The sequence below is a fragment of the Rousettus aegyptiacus genome, unplaced genomic scaffold (assembly GCF_014176215.1).
Source record: "Rousettus aegyptiacus isolate mRouAeg1 unplaced genomic scaffold, mRouAeg1.p scaffold_m13_p_14, whole genome shotgun sequence".
In the NCBI taxonomy this organism is placed as follows: Eukaryota; Metazoa; Chordata; class Mammalia; order Chiroptera; family Pteropodidae; genus Rousettus; species Rousettus aegyptiacus.
The window spans coordinates 32121234-32146856 of record NW_023416289.1 but is presented as its reverse complement, the minus strand read 5'-3'; the positions used below and the strand labels follow the sequence as shown (position 1 = coordinate 32146856).

Genomic DNA, 25623 nt, shown 5'->3' with positions numbered 1-25623 from the left:
CAGTGGGCTCTTCTATACTTCAACAAAGGTCTCTGGTTTATGGCTCTCTTTAGAGTTCCTATACTAAGGAAGAGATCCTAAAGGATGTACTCGCCCCTGCAAACAGGCCCTGATCTGGCCCCTGCAAGGCAGCACCACCCTGAGCTGGGACACCTGAGCCTTCACCCATATGAAACAAAGGACAGTACCTTCCCAACAACTCCTCTCAAGAATAAAGTAGAAATTAGACTAAAAAACAGTTCTTTAATTTTTTAATTTTTAATTAGCTTCCTTTAGCCTGATTGAAAAGCTCTATCTTTTCAAAAAGTAGTCATTTAATTCTAGAAAGTGGGATCAAATACTTAAGGTTATGTGGGTCAACAGTGTCAAACAAAAAGTTAAATGGTGATTTCAGATGTTGGCCTCCTAAGCCCATCCAACTTCAGCAAAAGTTATTTTCAAAGGTGATAAGACCAAAGTCATTTCTGAGTTGATATTGCTATTTTATTGCTAAGAAGGAGAAAAACAAAGAGCTGGATACTGTTGAGGTGTCTCAAAGGTTATATCTGATGATCAGAGAGGCGTATTCCCAGGTGAAAGGAGCAAAAAGTGCAAACGCCTAAGATGGGTGGAAGCCCAGCGTGCCTGAGCAACAGAAAGACCTCCGGTGTGCCTGAGCAACAGACAGGGGGCTTGCAAGTCATTATCGATGTAATGGTTTTCTAAAAATGAGGAAAGCCAGCAACATCATTTTGCAACTAGCTTCTCTGCCAATACATATTATCAATAAACAATAGAAGAAAAAAAAGATTTTCATGTTGTTCTTTCCTTTACATTTTCTATCTGGTCTAAACTCTGTAGCACTGAAGAATTTTAAAAATTATTCACTATTTTCACACATGTCCACACCACATCCTTACATGCCTGAAACTACTCTCTTTCCCATCCATCATGCATGCTCGCTTACCAGTCCAGCCTGGCCGAAGAGCAGCTGCACGGCAGTCTTGCAGGCGCCTCGCCATGTGGATGGGCACACCTGGTTCAGTACTTCAGTCACAGGAAAATCGGTCACAGGAAAATCGTCCCTTGCTGTGATTCCATTATAGCAACCTGCTTCCTTGATCAGCTGTAACATTGTATGCTACAGATTGATAACAAGAGAGTTCACAACTCAAGATGAGGCCATAAAAGGTTCTAAAATTTGTAGAGTGAAATGCATTTATAAGTACACAATAGTTCTCAAAATAAAAGTGGTTTAAATACCCCCAAGTCATGACATTTTAATTTCTTAAGTAACACCCTTGGAGATTTTCTCAGCCCTGTAAAGTGAGTGGTGAGATCTGGATACATATACATTAATACACACATGGTATTTCTATACTAGCACAAAGTACAGCATTATTTAGCAATCTGCTAACGCAAACTGAGGAATTTTGAATCCTGAATTTTTCTAAATAAGGAGATAAAATCATCCGGTAGAAGTAAATACCAATGAAAACCTCAACTTTATTTTGGATGACCAAGTGGTCAGGTATGCAGGCTCTGGAAACAGACTGCATAAGCTCAAATTCCAGTCTATTATTTTCTAGCTGTGTGATCTTGGGCCTCAGTTCCTCAGTTTCTCCAATGGGGAAAAGGGTGTGCATACGGGTGAGCATTAAAGGAGACAATGCACATGAAGCACTTGGCACAATGCCTGGTACACATGATATCCCACAAATGGTCATAATTATTGCCATATCATGACAAGATTTCTCTTTAATTCATGAAGTCCATTGAAAAGTTAATCATAAACAGTATTTTTCAAAGCGGTGTTCTTTCAAAACCCTTTATGTTAAACATTTGAATAAAATTAACTTGGCAAATGTCTCATTAAAAATTAAGTCACCATAGTTTGCTGTTGGACCTCAGTTTCCTGAAAAGGTTAATGCTGCCTGCCTTCACTTCAGTTTTTGCTGTTTAATCTGTATTCTTTATAAAAAGCCCTCAGCTTTCTTTAAGAACTCTATTTTCAAGTTCACACCCAGGCTGTTGGAAACCCAATGGAAAGCTACCGTCTTAAGTTTCAGATTGTCAGCGGCTGACTCGTTGAAGGAGACACCCTTCAGGAAGTGCGATCCGATCTGCACAGGGACAGTGGGAAGCTCACACTGCATGGGCTGTGGGGGGGTCTGCCTCCGCCCTGTCTGCTGTGCTTCCGCCTCGCTGCAGCAGCCCTGGAAAAGGTTTGGATGGGAGAGGAGAGGTGACACACAGTTCATCTGTCAGGACACTTGGTTCACTTGGTATGGAGACACTGTCACGTCACAGCTCCAAAGAACTCCCAGAAAGAAAAGTGTACCTGCAAACTGGCTTCAATCGCCTTTGGATTCAGGTGGAAACCAGCTTTCATTGCATATTCACAGTGGCCTAAGCTTTCCAGAGCTATTTTATATGCCTGCAAAGAAATTGTTTTCAAGAATCAAGCTTACATACATTATAAAATGATAAAGTCCATTGAAAATAGAAATTTAAAATTTCTATAGTTTTAAAACACTTAAAGCCAACTATTTTCCAATTGGTTCAATATTACAACTTTAATTTCCTCCTTTGTTCCTATCTCCCAGATAAAAATGTGTCTGTTCTAAAAAACTTACTTGCAAAGCACTGTCGATTTTTATGTTCAGTTCTTTTAGCTGGTGCTCAGGAATTGCTGCACTTTGAGAACAGAAGAGCTGTTGAACTTCGATTCCTGCCAGGCGGCCATCACAACCTCTTTCTCTCAGTCTAGATGTTGCCTGCACAATAAATAGTGACTGGTAGGTAAAAGAAGATGCTACAGATGCTAGCAAAATTAAAAAAAAAAAAAAAAAAAAAAAAAAAAAACTGAAAGAAATCAAGAAATCATCTAAGCATTAGATATAAACCAAACACTTAATTGTCGGTATTATGAAGTGAGTGGCCAGAAATTTTGAAAAACTAAGTCAAATATCTTAAAGAAAAAGCAAACCTGACATAGTGCTACCCTATTTAAGAAACCCTGGAGAAAATACTTCCCTACCTGTTATTTTTTATAAATATAAAATATTTGCATTTTAAATTTCTCTGCTTTAAAAAGACAGAAAACCTAGAATATTGGTATTTGGAATTTCCAGAATAAAAAAAAAAATGTATATTGTTGGGTGTTCCGATACACCAAGTAAAAAGCCATGCCAATACAGGACAGGAAAAAAAATACATTGCAACATTAAAGGAAAAAAAAAGAACACTTACAATCTGCACAGAAAATTAAATACTTATTGTTTGGTCGTTAAATATATTTTTGAAGACTACATGAGCAAGACAGAAAAACAAGAAGAAACTAACGTGGGGGTGGCTCCCTAGTGTAGTGGTTAGAATATCTGCTTTACAAGCAGAAGGTCCTGGGTGGGCGCCCCAGGTGGAGCCATGGACCATGCTCCCAGTGCACTAGCCCTACCCCCCCGCCCCCCCCCCCCCCCACTTTCCTGAGTGCGCCAGGGGCACCAGGAACCAGGTGCAGTAGAGATCTAGTTCTTAAGGGGAAATGGCAACATCCATAGGTCGGAGGTGGAAGTGTGGAGGGGGATTAAATACGGGTAAAAAAAAAAAGAAGAAACTAACGTGAACCCACAGAAGTGGACTGGTCACACACATTTGAGGGCCCCCAGGCAGATTTTAAAGTCCTAAGACTAGATGAAGACCCACTAGAAAAAAAGGCACCTATGACTGAGCCTTGAGAAACTCACGTGAATAACTTATGTTGAAGAGCAGAAGCTAGCAAAGTAGATGGAGAAGATGGCCCAAGGGGTAAGACAGTAACTAAGAACTCCTGGTTCAGAAATACCACAAGAAAGGATTTCCAAGCGCTCAGGTTGCTGTGAGCTACTGAATGGAGTCAAAGGGTTCCCTGGATTAAGCAACATGGAAGACAGCAGAGACCTTGACAAGAGAAGGCATGTTCTTGTGCAGGAGTGAAGGCCAGATTTCAGTGAGCTAAATGATGAGATTCATATAAAGTTTCATGTTGTGTAAAATACTACATTATTTATAGGTATGTGCATATAGAGAAAAAAAATATAAAAATATGCAAAGGAATCAGACTCCACATTCAAAAGAGATTGTCTCTAGAGAGGAAGGAAGTGTGAATAAGTGGAAAGATACAAAAGGGATTCATCTACATTTGTAATAATATTTTCCTGTGAAAAATAAGACATGAAGCAAGTGAGGCAAAAAGATTCATCTGACAAAGCTCAAAGGAAGACAGATGGGTATGTGTGACATTTCCTATATGCTTGAAATGTTTCATAATAATCTTTTTTAGAATGAATCAAAGCTGAGGTGGACAATTTTTCCAAGAAGTTGGCTATGAAAAGAGGAGGGAAACAGGGCAGAGCAAGTTGGCTTTTTGGGTTTGTAAGCATGTTTGTGTGCTGGTGGGAGCACTTCAGGAGGAGGGGGAGAAAACACGGGGTCCCACCACAGAAACCCTAAGGATGGAGAAGAGTGGGGACAGGGCAGGCCCTGGAGAGGAGGAGAGGGCACCTTCTCCACTATAATGAAGGGAAAGTAAGAGAAGAGTCTGAATGGTGGGGAGGGTATCATTTTGGTGATGTAAAGATGAGGGGCTGCGGCGAAGTGGATTCTATTCTCTTAGTGTAGTGTGAGGTAAAGACACCGGCTTGAAGTGAAGTAAGGAGGGCAGAAAGTCCTGAGCAGACTGAAGTGGGTGAAGGAAAAGGTCAAGGTGAGGAGGTCAGGGGACTGCCAGGAGGCCTCACATGGGCTGGTTCTCAGAGTGAATGACGCCAACAGGTGGACCAGAGGAGACTGTGAGCCAGGTACTAACAGTATGAATGTGAGCTGCATGATTGGGAGGCTGAAGCCTAACAGCCAGGAGGACAGAGAGGATTGGAAGAGGACAAGACAGCGATCTGGACCCCACTGCCCAGCCCCCTGCAATCAAGTCAACAGGTCAATCCTTGATTGGCATTTCAGGACTGCTCTGATCAACATTGACATAGCTAAGGAAAGCCCTAAACATGAGAGAGAGACCAAAACAAAGAGGCCAACAGGAAAAACACTGAAAGGAAATTCAAAAGAAAGAACAATGCAGTGGAAGAACATATAATTGAAATAAGCAAATTAAAGAATGTAAAATGTTAAAATGTAAAAAATCATGTTTAAAAATGTGATTAAATGAGATTTCTAAAACATAAAATGAAACATCACCAATTTAATTATGGAATCATTCAAACTAGACATTATATAGTAACTCAATATACTACTCCTTAACTATAAATTATCTTGTACTCTGTAAAACAGAATAAGTGCTAGTTAAAGACTCAACGTAAAAGTCTCTTTTCCCTTCCTTGGAATTAAAAGAGTATTAAAATGCCTACAAGAAATGTGTTGTCACCAACACATCTCTCCCTTGCTGCCTGACTGACCACTTATTCTCCACAGCCAGCTCTAGTCCATCTTTACAGACTTCGGCTCCAACCTTTTCTCTCTGGTCCCTCTTCCTAGAAGCTTTGCTGCACTGGTCGTGGTTGGAAGGAGGCCTCTTCCTCTGGGCTCTCGCACACCTCCATCACAGCCCCTTAACCATTTTTTCTAAGTCCTTTCTCTGAGGAGGCTGTGAATACAGGCTGTCACCCCAGTGCCTGGTGTGTGCCTGGCACAAAATTGGCATTCACAAAGACATTCACTGTTAAATGAATGAACGAGCTACTGATAACAGTTTAAAACACACATTTCTAAATAAAAAGGCTCTTTTAAGAACCAACAGGCAAAGACCCTCGGGAGGCTCTTATGTTTGAACGCAGGGCAGCAATCTCCCCCAGAGTCACGGCTACCTCAGCAGCTCCCCGCCAGGATCGCACAGCTTCCTCCAGTTCGGGTGTGTGGCTCATGCCAGATAAGCCGCCACCACTGTTGCTGTTCTTTTTTTCTGGCACGACCACCTCAGCAAAGCACGAGTGAGCCACAGGCTGGACCTTCTGTAATGCCTGGGTCAAAAACTGGAAATGGACCTGCACCACGGTCAAGAAACATCGCCCCAATACCTGTGAAAACAAGAACACCAGGCATTTTTTGGTTGTGGGTTGCTACTGCATTAGTACAATAAATTCTCAAACATCAATTCGAGTAGAAGGTAACAGTTAACTGGACACCTAAAGTCACATGAAGTTAAAAAGTCAACGCGCTTTAAAAAGATCTGCCTTTGTTCTCATCTTTGGACCCAGGTGCTTGATGCCTACGAGTCAAAATGTTTCAACCAAACAGCAAGGCCCAAGGTTTAAATGGGCCTTCCCACTTCCCACCTAACCTCCCACTCCTGCTCTCTACTCCCCTCATCTGGGCTCTGGCTCACATCAACCCTGGCTGTCTTTGAGCTCCGGCTAAACCAGAGCAACCCACAACTCTAATTATGTCTATATAGTATTCAGAGACAGAGTAAAAGCCATGTCATTAAAAATTTGAAAGGTCAATTTGACTATAAGAAGATATTCCATTGGAAATGGAATCCAAAGATACAGGTTATTTTGGTAACTGTTATTGACGTAGTTATTAACATCGCTGTATGTTCCATTTCTAGTCTTACGAAATCAAGCTGACAGACCAGTCTAGTAAGAGTCGACAAAACCTATGGACAATTCCTTTGTCAACAGGGCAGAAACCCTCACCTGATCCATATTAGTAGTTGGCTGGTTGATAGGGTAGTCCATTAAAATAGGAATTTATTTTTAAAATACTATATACCCAATACTATGTTCATATATGCTATTAACATGTAATCATAACAACATATATACTAAAAATACCATATGCGACAAACATTCTGTTTTAAGTACTGGCTAATGTTGTTCTCTGACATTGCTGGTCCCTGTTGCTTGCTTGCATTAACCCCAGTTCCAAGGTGTTCTCTATGATTTCCTATTTTTTTGTCTTTAAAGGAGAGCAAGAACTTGCCACTTGCAAAGCAACTTGAGCAGAGACCTTCCAGACATTGACGTTTCCCCCTAATCTTTTACAGTTTTGTTGCCCATACCAAATTTTACAACGACAAAAACTTTTTGCAACTCTTTTATCATGTTCAAGCTTTTTTCATGGAAGGCATTTCATATTTCATTGGCTTACATAGATTCCTTACAAAAAAAATTACTTTATTTATTGAGTTTGCAGTTTTTCCAACTGGTAGGTGCACGGCTGAGGGGGACCACTCACTGGCAGCACTCAGTACACTGCCTTGGAGAGGTGGTGAAGGTTAGAGGTTTCCATTGCTTTTTACAAGGAACTAAAACCTAACCCAACTGCTTACCCTCTGGCCCAGTCCTGTCCCTAGAAGCGGCCAAAAATAAGACTTGACCTTGGACCATTCACTTCCTAGCACACATTTCAGATGCTATCCTTTTCCAGTCCCACTGGTCAGAGTTCTGCTTCCTGGGGAAAGAGAGTCAGGCAAGTTCCCAGTGGTGACACTTACTCTGTCTGAATTATTTTCCCCTGTGGAAAGCACCAGGAGCAAACTAAAACAGACTCACTCATAGAAATCTCACACCTAAGCATCCTCCTTCTACAGTGAAAAATCAGAATTACAGGCTGAACTCCTACCCAGACCTCCTGGGGTTCCATTCACACCCCCTTCAAAGCTGCTGCTCCCCATCAATGATCTGTGTCAGATGGGGCACGGTGAGGGACACAGAGGAAACAGACCTAGCAACCTAGAGACATGTGACATGAATAAACAGCACTTATTTAATATTGTACATGACAACAACCAGCTTTAACTGAACACTATGTACTTCATGTATGCTAAAGATTTCACATGGATTATTTCATTTAATCCTGGGAACAACCACATGAGGTCATTCTCATTATACAGACAATAAGCGCCAGGCACATTAAAGTTATAAAACTTTGTCAAGGGGACACAAATTAAATGTGGCAGACTGGTCACATGACTCAAGTGTCTATGTCCTGAGCCAGTGTGCCCCATTGCTTTCAACAGGCTCTAAACATCTGGATACAGCTGGGGGCTGGCACTAGTGAGACCAGGCACATGACGGAAATTCAACTTCAACCGGCTTAGGACAGAATGAGGGTGTCCTGAAGCAACACAGTACAAATGCAAGAGGAGTAGCCACGCTGGGTCCTCAGGCGCACCATCTCTTCCTCCTCCTCCTTCCTCAGCCTCTTGGCGGCTATGGCGGAGGGAGGAGGAGGGGCATGTGAAGATGCCCTGCACCATTTGGCTCTGGGATCACATTCTTACAGCTCCTGACCGATACAATGAGTCATCCATTCTTTCAACAATATGTAATATGTGAATGCCTGATATGTACAAAGCACAAAAAAAGCCAGATACTACAAGAAAAACAATGAGCAAGTCCCTGTCCTCATATGGGTTACCTTCTAACGGCAGGGAACGGGGAACAAACCAATAAGTAGATATGCTATTGGAGAAGGAACACTGAAGAGCGAGGATGCGGGAAGGAAAAGGCTCTCTGAGGAAAAGAGTAGGGAACAGTTACCCTGCCTCCTTCTAAAAGGGAAAATTCTGGAAGAGGGCTCTGAAGGCCTGATGTGGGGTCTAAAGTAGGACATTGCTGACAATGCTGGTTGATGGTGGGATGGGCCTGGGAGCATTCTGTTGTTGAGAGGTAGGATGGTGGGAGGAGGAGGATGCTGCTAGAGCAGCAGGGGTGGGGAGAGATGCCAGACAGTTTTAAAAGGTGGACATTTGGTATGTTGTTTCCACTGCTATTACATGTTTGACCTTGGATGAGTCATTTAATCTAAATTTCTTCCCTATATATAAGGACCAATGAGAACAAGAACTCAGCAACTCCCTCCTTCTTCTACCCATGATGCATGGAGCGTCAATACAAATTATGATTGTGACAAATATTTGTGTTGTGGACAATTCATGAAAAGCCAGTCAAAGCAATGGTTACCTTAGACCTTGGAAAAGCCATTTCCCAGAATATCTGCTCTAGCAGTTTACATAAAGTAACAGATGCAGAAAGGGCACCTTCTGAGAGGGGACAGCGCTCGACCTCCAGCCTGCCTCTGCCCATCTTTCCTCTACAGTATCTCCTCCTGTCTTAGCCCAGCTCCCCTCCTATAACATACCCACCCTCCTTGACCCAGGGGTGGGCTAGTTCTTGGGATCCTCCTGAGAAATCTGGAAGGAAATAGAGACTCTAAAGTTATGAATTTTGAAGCATGTGACCCCAGAGCAGCAGGCAGCTATTTTTCACATGGAGAAAGTTTCTTGGACTGTGGGATTCAATGAAGTTGCAGAACAAGAGGTGGTAAGCTGGGGAACAGATGAGTGGGGGTGATCGAAGAAAGAGATATTTGAGTTTAAAATGTCAACGGAGTTTTAGTCACAGCTCCGTCAACTGCTACCATTTATTGAGTGCTTAACCCATACCAAGCACTTTAAATGCAGTGAAGAGACTCTCTGGGGCAAAAGCAATTCACCCACTTATAGTTGACAACATTGAGGCTTCGCGAGAGAAAGAAACATGCTCCAGTGTCAAGCAGGAAATAAGTGGTACAGTAGAGATCCAATGGCAGGTCTGTTTGACTCCAAAAGCTGTAGCCACAACAGTGGGTGGGTACTAAGAAGAGAGGAATCTTCTGTAGAAACCCCGATGTCTCCTGTACAGTGTCAGGCCTTAGGGTAGGAACAGAGACTGAGAGGCATGACTCAGACGTCTCTGAAGAGGGAGAGAGGCTGGGGCAAGAATAACAAGGTGGCCTGTGGCACTCTCATGTGGCAGAGTTTATGACCTCCACAGCAGACAGCAGCTGCTAAGACTGGCTAGAAAAAGCAAGCATGAAGAGGGGGAGGACACACAGGGCTTGGGAAAAAGAGCAGCTTTTCCTACCTCTTGGGGAACTCCAAACCTCAAACATCTATCTAGTCCTTCAGCACATTGGTCTCATTTAAGAATTATGAAGGAAGCACATAGATTTAATCTTACCCTTGGTATTTGCATTTAAAAAAATAAATCCACTCACCACAATGCATCCCAAGTTCATAGAATTTCAGGTAAGGAGAGGCCATTATCAGACTTCAGCACTAAAAGAAAGCTTTCGGTGTGACTTAAATTCCTCATAAAGGCCCGATTCTCGAGAATAGACAATCAGTGACTCTGCCGCTTGTGCCTCCATTGGGCATTCTGGATTATAAACACCAGCCAAGGATCTACTGAAATGAAACTTTGTTTTCTGGGAATCCCTGACAGTGGAGGAAAAGGGTACATGTTTACTTTCCCATTCCCCTGTACACATACCACATCTGCTGCTAAGGGCGTTGTGTTCATGGATATAATCAGAAAACCTTTTCTTTTGGGTGGTTTTCATATTTTATTAAAACATTTTTGTTTAAAGTCATTCGATTTTGAGCCCCAAAAGACCACCCTTCCCACACCACCAGTTTTTGAGGACCGACTCAACTCTTAGTTCCTAGAACATTTCAAACTTTGGTTTCCATTATTCCTCTCCTAGAGCCAGGGCCTGGCCCAGCCCTTAATGTCTGCATGTATTAGAACTGCAGAGTGCCCAAGACCATCCATCTCCCAACAAAACTTGTGATTTTCATGTCAATAAACATAATATCTAAGTTCACTTTCTGCTCAACATGACTTAACAGTTCATCTTTTTCATATTCCTGCACGGTAAAGAACAAGTAAAACTGTCACATATAAAAGTGTCAAACATTTCCAGGGATTCTAGAACTTATTTCTCATCAGTTTAAAAGTTCAGAGTGAATGAAATGAAGTTGATTTGATTGGCTGCTTTTATTAGAAATTCCAAAGTCATTCAATCATTTTTCTCTTCATTCCTTTCTTACACCTTAAACATTATATTTGGTTCCAAATGTCCTAAACCTTGCTTTTTTGTTCGTATAATTCCAGAGTCATTACCTAAGGACCTAACCAAAAGATCAGAACATGATACAAAGACCCGAATGTGTCTCCAAAGAGACAGAGAATGCAGTGGACCATGCCTGGACTATGGAAATTACTTTACAAAGATTAGATTACAGTATAAAATGTAAAAATAAGTTTACAGAAACTAACGTGTACAGTCTGACCTAAAAACTGATTATAGTGAATGTATAAATATTTAAAAATAAAAAAGAAACAAACAAAAAAGTAACAAAAATCTCTATGCAGTCAGTATTAACCTAGCGCATAAAAAAGCTACCATGCTATTTTAGGAGAAAGAACCAGGGAAGGAAAGAAAGCCAACATGTGCCCAAGGGTGGCTGAGCCAATACCAAATGCTAATCATTCAGACAAAGTTACAATCTGCTGCTTGATTGCTGGTGAAAATATCAACATTCAGTTTCTACATGTACCAAGTACTGTGGTATATAAAACCTTTTATATGAGTAATACATATTAACTGTAAATTAATTATGGGAAAAAAGATCAGCTAAATAAAGAAATAAATGGTACCAAATATTACTTAATAGATATAACCACTGATTATGTGTTTCCTATATAGCCTACATTTGTATCTGTAGATGATTTTTGGAAAAACCAGATCATGTTGTATGTTCTGTTTTAGTCTGCTTTCCAAAATAAAATGTATGTCAAAAATTTTTACCATGCCAACACACATAGGAAATTTTATATTTCAGTGGCATTGCTATAAATCTTAACATAACTAATAAGGATAATTATAAAGTATCATACAGGACATAAAAAAGTGAAATGCCACTCAAGGTAATTAGGTCCACGTTAATTACAGTAGACAAAGGACTGTTCTTAGAGTAATTTTTCCCATTCAAAATGCAAGTTTCTTCCATAAACAAGCAAATTAACATTGTGGGTTTATACAGGGCAGCGATGAAAATATATTTAAGTCACCCAGAAAGCATATGACCTAGGAGCCTACCAGAGTTCAGGACATTCTATTTCTTGATGTGTGTATTTTTTATTAAAATTGTCACTCAACCAAGAAAACACTAAAATATCTCAACTGATAAACTAAGACAAAATTCACAAGTGGAAACTCGACTCTATAAACATTATCTTTGTCACTTAGGAGGGGAGCTTGTGTCCTTGGTGACAGGGTACTAGATGTCTCACATGTTATCTCATCGAGACAGGAATCACCCTCCCCATTTGACAGGGACACTCCCACCACTTTTATTCACATGGTATTCCAATAGGTGATAACTGTGGCAAGTCTTGGGCTGAGGTGGGGAAGGGGGTCTCACACCTCCTCTCAGCAACATCTGAGATAGTGAGCCTTCTTGAAGCATTTGCTTCCCTTGGATTCCAAGTCATTGCACTTACTCCAGTTTCTTCCTCACTCTCTGGCTGTCCCTTCTCCAACCTCTTTGGGTGCTTCCTATTCATATCCTGACTTCTAAATGTTGGAGTGCCCCAGAGCTCACTGGTCCTGATTCCCTCTTTGGTTTTCTAGCTACATTCACTTCCTTGATGACCTCATCCAGTTTTAAGCTTTAAATACCATATACTGACTGATGGTTCTCAAATTCGCATCTCCAATCTTGACCAAAGCCCTGAACTCCAAAAGTGTATATCCTACTACTTACCTGACATCACACCCCTTGGATATCTAATAGGCATCGTGGACCTATTATTCTAGCCTACTCTTCCCACCACCTCTCCCCATCTCAGTAAATAGCACTACCAGTGACCCAGGTGCTCATGTCATAAACCTTGGTGTCATCTTCTCACACACACACACACACACACAAACACTCACACTCACTCTCACACACACACACACACTCTCTCTCTCTCTCTCACTCTCTGTCTCTCTCTCTCTAGCGCTCGCTCTCTCTCTCTCTCTCTCTCTCTCACACACACACACACACACACACACACACAGAGTTTTGTTACTAAAAAAGAAAGGGAGATTGGATATTGAAAGGAAACTAGCAAAGCCTCCTCTCTCCCATAGAGGCTATTTTCTGCACAGGAAGCCTATAAAACAGAAATCGGATTATTTCCAATGGCTTTCCGTCACAATCAGAGTAAAATCCAAATCCTTCATTCTGTCCTACAATACCCTACATGATCTGGCCCCTGACAATTCTCAGAACATATTCCTATCCCTCCACTCTCTGCTCTTGTCACACTGGCCTTCTTGCTGTTCCTCAAAATTTTTAAGAACAGCTTCCATCTCAACTCTTTTGCACAAGCAGTTCCCACTTCCACCCCTCAAGGTTTCTCGGCTTCAGCACTACTGACATTTGAAGCCAGAGAATTCTCTTTTGTGAGGGGCTGTCCTATGCACTGTAGGATGCTGTTAGCAGCACCCCTGGCCTCCAGTTACTAGATGCCAGCAGCACTGGTTGGGATATAGAGCCACCACAATCACTCAGATCATTCTGTTTTGAATAAATTTTGAAATCCTTACTGTTAAAATTAAAAAAATAAAAAAATAGAAAAAAAAGACGGAGGAGAAAAATCCCTTCCTCCTCAGGTGACTTCTGAGACACCAATAACTGCATCAGAGTTCAAACGTGGCAGCGGAGGAAAGCTTTTACGCATCTAGGCATCTGTTTTGCTGCAGGGCTGAAATACAACCTGAAAGGCTACAAGGAAGAGAAATAGCAATATTCCACCTTCTCCAAATAAGTAGAATTGAAAATCAGATAAATCTAAGAACGTTGTGCTCCTGAAAACTTATGTCTTTCATGATCTGGGATCTGAGTCTAGTTACCTAAATGTTCCATATTCCATGAAGAAACACCATCCAACCAGGGGTGTGTATGTGTGGAGAAGCGGGGACTGGGGTCTTGGTCAGAAGCCAAGAGAGAAACTAAGGTCGTAAAAGATAACCAAAAAAAGGTGTCTCCAAACACACAGTGAGTCAGTGAAATTCTGATTCCCTAATATGCAAGTCCAATATCTTTTACTCTATCATACTTCCTCCTTCAAACCATTCTGGGTCTCTAGTGTAACAATCAAGCTCTTTAAGTGAGCAAGGTTTCTCTCATCTAGCCCTAGCATGAGAAAAAAAAGGGGGGGGGGTGTCATTTTTGTGATAATCAAAAATACTTCTAGACATTGCCAAGTGTCCTCTTGGGGAGAGCCCACCCTGACCCCATTTGCAAACCACTGCTCTACCTGGAGCAACCTTTCCCCTGGAATTCGTATGGTTCTTCATACTGTTATTGCTCAAATGTCCCATCTCCACAGAGGCCTTTCCTCTACCTCTTTCCCCCTTATCATTATTTCTCTTTATGACATCTCTCACCACCTAACGGCACTATACTGTGCTATTATATGTGTTATTCTCTGTTTCCTCTCCTAGAAGCTGAGCTGGATGAGGGCAGGGTCTTTTGTTTTGCTCTCTGTTGAGTTATCAGTGCCTGGCACAAAGTAGACAATCCCTCCACACATATTTGTTGAAAATAGGAAAGGAAGCAGTTGCTACACTCCACATAAAAGCACGAGGCTAGAACAAGAGCAGCATGGTGACTGCAGGGCTGAGGGCAGGATACCATAACACTATTATCTCTGTGCAAATAACAACTGATTTCCCCCCAAAAAACTCCCCCTGCTTTCTTTCCCTGGGTAGCTCTTCTGCAGCTAACCTACAGAGACCAGTTGCAACCCATGAGCTTACTTTTAGGGTGACATTACCCATAAGCATGAAGGAAATCCTGATTTTTCTGGAGGAAGACCATAAACCGTGCAAGTCTTTCCTCCAAGTAACACTTTTATCCATAAATGAAGAATCGGGTATAACATTTATTATGACTTGGAACTGTCTGTTTTGTCTTTCAAACCAAGAACCAATATTATCATTAATGAGAATGCTATCAAAGGAATAGAGAGTATATGTAAGGAAATAAAAAGATTTTCCATATATGTCTGTATGCATAATTATTTGCTGCTATCTGCATAGATACATAAAATGATTAATAGTTATACTTGGAACTGGGAAGAAGCTAGAAGAGAGAATTATTACTTCTGCAAGAAGGGGACTTTCACCATTTTGGAAATGTTTGAATTTTGTATCATAACCTTGTTTCACATATGAGAAAAACTAATTTGTTAAAATAACTAACAGTAATATATCCGAAGCATTCCTATCAAAATGAGGACAAAAACAAGGATGCTCATGCTGAGTATTTTATATAGGATACCTCAGAGATGCTGTGGGTTTGGTTCCAAACCATCACAATAAAGCGAATACTACAATAAAGCAAGTCACATGAATTTTTTGGTTTCATAGTGCATACAAAAATTATGTTTATACTACACTATAATCTACCAAGTGTGTAAGAGCATTATGTCAAAAAAAAAGTGTATATACTTTAATTTAAAAAATAACTTATCACTAAAAAATGCTAACCATCATCTAAGTCTTTAAAAGAGTCATAATCTTTTTACTGGTGGAGAGTCTTACCTTTGTAAAAAATGCAATATTTGCAAAGCACAATCAAACAAGGTATGTCTATATATTAAAACTTATGGTCCATGCAACAAGATAGATAACTATAGGAAAGAAGGAGACATATGCAGATGACATGACCATGTATACCAAAAAAACCCCAAATAAACCAACTAAAACATCAGAATTACTGAGTTCAGTCACATGGCAGGAGAAAAGATAAAAATATAAAAATCAATGGTATTCCTATTTATAGAAAAAAAACTTTTAAAAATTATTTCATTCATTAGAGCAAATAAAATATAAATTACGTAATTTTAAGAAGAAATATACAGTCACTAGAAATGAAACTACAGAACTTTACTAAGAGACATAACAGAAGGTTTCAAAGAAACACATAATTGCTAAAATCCTGAAAAACAAAACGAATTATCAGTGTGGATCCAGGGTCCTAACTGCTTCTCATTCTCTAGCCCTCTCCAGCTGGCATGTGTGGTGCGGCCTCCCCAACATCCAACCCTGGATGCTTTGGAAGCAGCCACTCGGGGAACCGCCTCTTCTGCACTCTCAGCCCTGTTGTATGGATGAGATTGGCTCTGCCTGCATCCCCGTCCCAGGAGTGGGTATACAAGTCAGGCCTGGCCAACTGGTGTTAGTTTTACCCTTTGGGCCACAGGAAACAAGGATGGGCAAGTGACCCAAGCCAAGCCAACCAGATTCAATTCTAGAACTTCTGTCAGAACTGTGGGGAAAGCAGAGTTGCTCCTTCTTCTGTGTTGTTGGGGACACTAGCATGGAGACAGTCTATGTGCAAATGACAGAACATTCAAGAAGACAGAGGAGAGAAAAAGGCTGTTCAGCACTGTGTGAGCCCCTGGCTCCAGCCATAGCCAAAGAGCTTATTTTCTTCAGTTTCATAGGTCAAAACTGTGTCCTCCTTATTAACGGGATATGTTCCAAGACCCGCACTGGATGCCTAAAACCACAGATAGTACTGAACCCTATATATACTCTGGTTTTTCCTATACATACATACCTATAATAAAGTTTAACTTATAAATTAGGCACAGTAAGAGATTGACAACATTAATAATAGATTTATAGTATACTGTAATAAAAGGTGAATGTGGTCTCTTAAAATATCTCACTGTACTGTACTCACCCTTATTCTTGTGATGTCAGACGATATAATGATAAGAGATGATGTGAAGTTAATGACACAGGCATTGTGACATAGCTACAATAGGCCTTCCTACTATATATAACAAGCGCCTGACAGCTTCTCTTTGGCATACCTGAATTGTACGGTATCATTCTTCTTGCATTTTAGGGCCATTATTAAGTAAAATAAGTATTACTTGAACACAAGCACTGTGGTACAACAGTCTGATAACCTAGATGGCTACTAAATGACTAACACGCAGGTAGTGTCTACAGCATGAATATATTGGACAAAGGGATAATTCATGTACCAGGCAGGACAGAGCAGGAAGACAAGAGATTCCATCACACTACTCAGAGTGATGTGTAATTTCAAACTTGTGAATTATTTTTGGAATTTTGTACGTAATATTCTGGGCCAAGGGTAATTGAAACTGGAGAAAATGAAACCATGTATTTGGGGGAAATACTGTACACTTTTGTTGAGATGCAGTACAGTGCTACAGTCAAGAGTTTGTTCTCTATATAGTCAGGTTGCCTGGGTCTAAAGTCTAGATCTGCCATGAGACTTTTGATAAATTGCTTAACCTCTTCATACCTTAGTCTACACATCAATAAATGAGAATATGAATAGTATCTAACTCATAAGGTTATCACTAGAATTCAGTCAGTTAATGTGCTGAGGCTCAGAATAGAGTACACCACAAGTATTATATGAGTATTAGCTTCTTTTTGCTTTAATTGTTGTTGTTTAAGGTACTCTGACTTTGGTTTCTGTCACATATAGCCATAGTGATTTTTAAAAACAAATCAAATCCTATCAGTCTCTTGCTCAAAATCCCCCTTTAAAAAATCCCATCTCATTCTGTATAAAACCTAAACTCTTACGAGGGCTAACAAGGTTCTCTGTCCTGCCCTTACCTCTTCCAGGCAGGTAGGAGGTTCTGGTATGGGGCCTGGGCCTGTCATAGGAGCTGGGTGGGGGAACACTGAACCAATCAACAGTCAGGCTTGAGGCTATTTTCCATTTGCATTACAGCGCTCAGCACATCTAGTGTCACAATCTACTTATTTATTCCTTTCAGCCCACAGGCCTGGAGCACTTTGGATTGTCCTCACTCATCTTTACCAGCTTGCAGCCAGCACATCTGCATTTCGCCCAGGTAGCAGCAGTTATGAGAAAAGGAAAAAGGCCAGGAGACTAGGGCCTATTCCAGGAGCTGGAAGGCCTCAGGAGGAGTCCCGGAAACAGCAAGGACTCAAAGCGGTTCCACAACATTAGGCTATTTCTACTTTCTGGCTCTGAATGTTTCAGCATTAGTTAGAGGGTCACAAAGCCCAGTCTCATGGAGGGATGGACACTGCAAACAAACCCCTCCATGGGAAGACTGCACTAGCCTGCGGCAGAGAGAGGTTCAGGACACAACCCCCGTGTATGCTGGTCCCAGAAAGATTTTAGGCAAATGTTTTACAGATTCTTGATTAAAGATGAGGAAGGCTGTCAAAATAGGCTACTATCCAGTCCTGTGAAATCGTGCAAGCTGGCCAGCAACCATAAAAATTTAGAATAGAAAATAATTCAGGAAAGCTAGTCCTACATAAAATTCCATAAACCCTTTGTTTCCTTCTAATCTGTTCACCAAACCTAATTTTTCCCTTATTCCACTCAAATCTTTTCAGCAACTATGAAATTTTACATCATATTCTTCTAAAAGAAAGCAACATTGCCATTTTAGTCATTAAAATTAGGAGCAGACTTTCCTTGATTCCTACCTGATGCTGGGGTCCTGCCTTCAGAAGTATCTTTCCTCTGTTCTCATTTTCTTCCCTGATTCACCTATATCTTCATTTTTCTGAAAAGCATCTGCTTTCCATTGCTATACCTTACTCAATAATCCTCCCTGTGATATTGTGACTTATAGTTAGAAATATATATATATGTGTGTATACAGAGAGAGAGAGAGAGAGAGAGAGAGAGAGAGAGAGAGAGAGAGAGAGAGAGACTGACTTCTCCAAGCTTCCTGACACACAGATCTTAAAACCCTTAGAATTTTCTAATAAGAGAGATAAAGTATCTTTTATTATTCATAACAAACCTCTTTCAACCAAACCTGAGTTTATATTGATGAGGTCACTTTTGGAAAGTCCCTAAGGATAGAGGCTGGTTGCCAGGGGAACCAACCACATGATTAAAGGTTTGGAACTTTCAGCCCTACCCTTCTGCGGAGGTGAAAGGGCTGGAGGTAGAATCAATCACCCATGGACAATGATTTAATCAACCACACCTAAGTAATGAAGCCTTGAAAAGGCTTAAAGGAAGGGTTGCAGAGAGTTTCCACACTGGTGAACACATGGAGGTGCTAGGGGAGTGGCACGCCTAGAGAGGACATGGAAGTTCCACACATCTTCCCACACACCTTGCCCTATGAATCTCTCCCATATGGCTGTTCCTGAGTTATATCCTTTTATAATCTACTAAGTAAAATATTTTCCTGAGTTCTGTGAGCTGCTCTAGCAAATTAATCAAACTCATGGAAAGTGTGATGAGAACCTCTGATTTATAGCCAGTGGGTAAGAAGTAGAGGCAATAACACCCCAGACTCATAGTTGGTGTCTAAAGAGGAGGGAAGTGGTCTTGTGGGAGAGAGCCCTTAACCTGTGAGATCTGATGCTAACTTCGGAGTGTTAGTGTCAGCAATGACCCAAAACTGCTTGGTGTGATCTCATTTGGTGATCAGAAGTACTGGAAGTCAAGAAGACTATTATTCTGTGAGTAGACAGAAAACAAAGGAGTTTCCCTAAACACTCCCCTTTCTATTAGAAGACAACTTCCTATGCACAAATCCCTCCATTAAATGGAATTGTTTATTGGGTATTCTTGATATATCATTCCTATCGTGCGGTCCTAAGTTTCTCTTTCCCTTTTTTTTTTTAATTTGGAAAATGTCCAAACATACACTAAAGCAGAATATAACAAACCCCCATGCACCCACCAAAAATCTTCAATGACCATTAACATTTTGCCATGTTTTTTTCATCATTCTCCCCAACTCCACTTTTTGCTGAAATGTTTTGAAGTAAATCCCAATCAACTAAGATCTAGTACATAGTCAAACTTCCCAAATTATCTTTAAAAATCTTTTTTTTCTTTTTGGTTGTTTGACTCTCAACCACAAAAGGCTCATTTTATTTGGTTGTTATATCTCTTAAGTTTTTAATTTAGGAATTTTCTACCTAGTTGTTTTCTCAAGCTACTTGACTCATTGAACAAAGCAGGTCAACTGTATAGAAGATGCCACACTCTGGATTTGTCTGATTTGCTTGCTTGTGGTGTTGTATAACTTGTTCCACTATACTTCACATTTCCTGTAGGTTGGGCATTCATTCTAGAGGCTTGATTAGATTATTTTAGCAGAAGGGGAGGGAGGGGGGCGGGGGCGGGGGTGTTTAGTGGCAGTGGGTGGGGAAGATGAGGGAGAAGTGCAAGAATGTATTATGAAGGTGCTGCATGTGGTTCTTTTATCTTTTATCTTTGATCACCTGGTTGTCTCATATTCAGTGATGCTGAGGTTGACCAGTGGATTTGGCAGAGAAAGACCTGATCCTTCTCTTATGAAGCTCACCTATGACCTTTCATCAAATGGTTTTATCCTCTACTGTATACTACAGTATACTCTACACAGGACAAAACTGAGATTCTTAGAAGAATCTTCCCTCATCAATTAGGGCTATGTGGTTACCCTAAAAACTGTACTGGAAAAGCAGGAAATTTGCTCAATTTCTTATTTTTCTCCTTTCAATTAGCAATTTTCAGGATAATGAATTGGTTGCACAGCATGTCTTAACAAATCAAAGTGTCCAGCCCTTCCAAAGCAGCAGATGCCCTCTGGCCCCAGTGGCTTCCACCCACGCAGAATGAGCTGGGCAGACAGTAAATCTTGTTTACTGTTTACAGCGAAGTTTACAGAATCATCCGAATTCCAACCACTTAATTATAGCTTCTTCTAAAGGCAAAAATCTGAAGACAGTTTAATTAAGATTTGCCTCAATAAAGGAATAAGTTAAAAAGAGTGACTAGAGAAATTAGCCACAGACTAAAAACTAGATCCATACAAGCTTTTTATGAAGTAAACTACAGTTTCTGATTAACAGCAGCAATATGGATTTTCATTTGGCACATATAGTTAGGAAATATTTACTCCATAATCTATCATGGATGATCTACTAGTCAAAACAAAGAAAAAGTAACAATGACTTTTACCTCAGGCAAAAATAAAAAGAAACAATATGCAAATTTAATTCCATTAAGGTTAATGAAAACCACATTTTGAAAACAGTTTCTAATATTTTCCATTACTGTTACTCTATAGTATTTCTGGCATATCCCAAATAAATGTTAATGTACCTGAATTAAGGTCCTTAAGAATAAGTCAGCGTTCACAAATAATTTCTAGCAGTTTATGATAATCACACAGTGTACAAAAGACATTTGTAAGTGCATCAACTGAAAGCCCAGGTTCAATGACATAAAAGTTTTATTTAAAGTTTGCCTCCTCATTTATTTAATTTTATTTATTTAGGCAAGCAACCCTTGATTGACCTCACAGACTGCAAGGACCTTGTCAGTTTACAATCCCTTATTTTTAAAATTTTTACACCTACAGCACTTGGTCTTCCTCAGTGGTCTCCTGTCCAAGTACTAACCAGGCCTGACCTTGCTTAGCTTACGAGATCAGATGGGAACAAGCTTGTTCACGGTAGTCTGGCCATAGACTTGCCTCCCCATTTAGAAGGTGGTGCTATTTGGAATGCCACTAAAAATGCTGGATGATATACAATACAGACCTCTTAAAGACAAACTCCTGAGAGCTCTGTAGCAGCCCTGGGCTTCTAATGCTTGTACAGAGCACCTGCCCAGAGGGCCATGGCCTCCCAACAGTGAGGCCCTAATGTGTGGCCAGAGCCCCAGAACTATCTAAGGATGAAGAACGTAAGAGGAGATGTGGCATCACTGCTTACTGGACAAGGGCAGATCCCATCGTGCTGCCCTCCCTTTACCTTCCCTTCAAAGGCGGACCTCTTGTACCTTTCTGACCTCACCCCTTGAACTCTCCATTTGACTCACTGCTTCAGCCACAATAGGTCCTCACTGCTCTTCTGACAGTCAGGTTCACTCCTGCCTCAGGAACTGTGCATAGCTGTTTTCTCTGCCTGGAGTCCTCATTTCCTGGGTATCAACAAGACTTCCTCACTTCATCTCCTTCAGGTCTTTGCTCAAATGTCGCCCTCTGATTGACGCCTTCTAACCATCTTATCTAAGACTGTAGCCCTCTTCTATCTGTATAAAAGGAGGAATTTCTGTCTCATTCACCATTGTATCCTCCTGTGGCTAGAACAGCACCTGGCACAAATAAAGTGTGCAACAAATACTTGTGGAACAAATGTATGAATCACTTTTGAATTCATCCTTTTGATTCTTTTATTTAGATTTGCACTGAAAAAGTAATTTTACTTAACACAAGTGATAGATGTTTGAAAAAAAGGTAGACATTTGTGACTTTCTAATAACTAGAAAATCAAGTTATGGGATTGTCTATACTTTAATGTGAACCACACATTTTAATTGCAAACAATACTTAGGATAACAGATTTCTAGGACAAATGAAACTGAAGTAGACAAAATCAAAAAGAAATCAGCCCTCAATTTAGCTTGCCTGGCATTTACAGGAACACTGAAATTAACACAACTGTAAAAACCACCTGTGGAGATGCTCTTAGACTCAAGAAGAAAAGATACAGACAGCAGGTCCTGTGCAGTCTACCTTTGAAATATGTTTGGGTAGGATGTCAACGCTTTATACAAAGAAAAAATTCAATATGGGAAAGCATATTTTTCCTGAATTCACATTTTGGCGGACTGACAGTGTGAGACTTATACAAAGGAATTCCCATGAAGCACTTGATTAAGACCACATTTCTCATTTTAGACAAAATTCTAGTTCATATACAGTGTAAACTACACATTTTCTATAAATCCAGTGAGGGAAAAATCCTACCTAAACTGTCAATTGGCTTGTCCAAAGGCTGCCAGCTACTGCAAATGTTTCAATGAACTTCCCCCACCTTCATTCCACACATCACATTCTAGACACAAGGCAAGCAGGGGAGTGACTCTTGGTGGAAGAGGTTCTCTCAGGCTTTTATCCTGAAAAGGTCTCGGCAGTTCCTATATCACGCAGAAAAAAAATACTGCTGCCACCTTACAACACCGAGAGAGAAAACACAGAGGGAAAAGGGAGGCGCCTACCCCAGTAACCAGGAGAGAAATGAGCAGAGCAAATGTTCTGAGAGTGGGAACTTGTTCCACCTAACAGAGCTCCAGTTAGAAGAATATTTTGCTGCACGCTTCTCTCTGATGTTGGTTTTGTACATACTGTGCTCTGCACTTCAGAGAAGGGCTAATAGTACCTTTCAAGCCATGTTGGAAGCAATAATAATAAATAATGATGATGACAACTAACTGGGTACAGAGTTTCACACACACTAATCACTTCTGATCCTCACAAGAACTCTGGAATGTGGGTGGTAATTCCATTTTATAGATGGACAAGCCAAGGCTTAGAGATGTTAGATTTGCCTGAGGCATATAATCAGAACGAAGCAGGGTCATTTTCTAAACCCAGATCTTCTGACTCCATTGCCCATAACAGTGTCACAGACACTAGCTAACGAGTGAAACGCCACAGTTACAACTCATTTCTCTAATAGCAAGATTGAGAGAGTGAACCACCTGGGGTAAGGGGCACAGTCACTGATGAGTACAGACAGGACAGGACTCACATAACACCCTGCCTTGCCCCAGAGCACACAGTTAACAACTGCAGTTTCTAGACACAGGTACCAGGATCTGTCAATCAATGACAACGATAAGGGATCATTAGAAGCATGCTTTGAGCATCTTCAGGGTAGAACAGTTGGACTGGTACTTTGTCTTAGGTTAAAATGGTCAAGCATTTGAATACAGAATTCAGGGCTTTTCTTACCCACAATCCTGGGCTAACCTCCTGAGTAGTCAGTCTTTGCCTATCCAGTCAAGTTCAGCAATGTTAGGCCACAGATTTCTTTCCCCAGGAATAAATGTTAAAGAGTCTTTTCAGGGCTTTGCTGATAAAACTTTAAAAAGACCAAAAGGAAAAAAATGCTCAGCCATTCCATCTACGTTGGTGAATATTCTGAGAGAGAGAAACTTATTGGTTGTGGAAATACATAAATTCCAGAAATAACAAATACTGCTTTGTGGAAAAAGCAAAATGTTAAGCCTACAGGCCTATACCTAGCAATCGCATTTTAGAGTTTACTTGTAACTCAGCTGTTTCAAACTTAGAATGTGCTCATAGACTCTAAAACCCATGAACAACACTGTTTCCAGTCTAGCCTCCAAAATCCTGTTTGGCCCATTATGTACAAAAAATATGGTAGTATTCTAGCTATCCACATCACATTTCAATGGGGAAAGCCAAGTCAAAGTTCCAAACCACAACAATAATGAAGTATTCCCCTTCTCAGCTCAAGTGGTCCATGCTGATCCCAGGGAAGCAGAAGGGACAAAGGTAGATGCTACTGTGCCTCAGTGGCTTACTAAAACTCTACTCCTTGTGGTTGGTTCATCTTCTAGTGCCCTGATCTGGGGAACAAGGGTACTTGCCCTATAGAGTTGGAGGGCACACAGCCATGCAGGTCTAGGTCTGACTCCTCCAGCACCTGGAAGCATGGCTTGAAGAAGAAGAGCTCAATGTTCATGTTAAAATAAAAGCTGTTGGCTTTATTTTTCAAACCACTCTTGACTAAAATTCTAAATAAAGCTAAAAGTGCTCATGTCATTACAGGATGATAGCTGTAATAATCAGGTCTAATATTGTTCAACACTCTCTAGAAGAGGGCAGAGTCCCGAACTGCTCTCTTGCCACATATCTGCAGTGACCAGGCACACTGTTGGCTGAATAACATAGTTCTTCATATAAAACAAGCAAAAGCTGAAGCTGTACATTTGTACCTGCACAGATATGTACCTGTGCACAGGCAGTAGTGTGGAATGGCACATACCAATCAGTTAATGGTGGTCACTTTTGGGAAAAGGAATGAGATAGGATAGCAAAGCAGTAGTTTTGCTGGAATTTCTTTTAAAAAGTACTTTTTTTAAAAAAAAAAATACATGCTTTATGTGTGTAACTTAAAAATACTTTAAACTATGACAAGCCATTTTAAAAAAAACTTCAAATTAATAAATTCCTTGAATATAAAATGTGACCATACAAATAATCAGAAATTATAAATATGTTTACATAGATGTAAAATAGAATGACCCAAGGAAGTTATACTTTTACACCAGCAGGTTCAGCAAACTATAGCCCATAGGCCAAATACAATCCACAAGGCCAAACTAGTTTTTGCATTTTTAAAGAGTTATAAAAAAACAAAAACAAAGAATATATGACAGGGACCACATTGGCCCATAATACCTAAAATTTACTATTTGCCTTCTACAGAAAAAGTTCGATGATCTCTAATTTACATCAAGAATAGTGTGCCTTTTCAAAAATAGTTCTAAATTCTTCTTGGTAATGCCTTCAAAATCACTTTTAAAAACAATAGAAATTAGTTATATTACTTAATAGTATACCTCTTCCCACCCTCTCCCCAAACCCACAGCAGTATAAGGTAGCTTATTCAGCCACCTCAATCATTAGATTTGGCTTAGAAGACTACTAATTTCCTAAAATCAAATTCAGCTCCAGGATGAGAAAAAAAGATACTCTCCCTCATGGCATTCAGAAGGCTAACCTATGATGCACTGCTAAAATGTTCATTGGAAAAATCAAACTCAGAACAACTCCCTGAGTAGCTAAAAATAATTTTAAAAATCTAGCAGTGACACTAATATAACAGAGCACAATTTTATAAATCATTTCCTAAATGAAGGAAGGAAAAGGTCATCTTTACTCTGAATGAAATTTGTATTCTAACCTTACATTTTAATCCAGAGCCCTGAAAGAGGGAGAATATTTCATTTTGATGGTCAAA

General features: G+C 40.4%; 1 protein-coding gene across 5 annotated transcripts in view; it reads right to left on the bottom strand.

Moving 5' to 3' along the window:
• Positions 1-25623, bottom strand: part of GARRE1 (granule associated Rac and RHOG effector 1) — a 69082-nt gene that overhangs the window by 19025 nt on the left and 24434 nt on the right. For all 5 annotated transcript variants that reach the window (XM_016166053.2, XM_016166050.2, XM_016166051.2 and 2 more), the window contains 5 exons: positions 5835-6044; positions 2616-2756; positions 2321-2416; positions 2034-2195; positions 947-1120 (listed from right to left, as the gene is read on the bottom strand). In XM_016166053.2, the coding sequence (XP_016021539.2) occupies positions 947-1120; positions 2034-2195; positions 2321-2416; positions 2616-2756; positions 5835-6044 (783 nt within the window). The remainder of the gene's footprint in view (positions 1-946; positions 1121-2033; positions 2196-2320; positions 2417-2615; positions 2757-5834; positions 6045-25623) is intronic.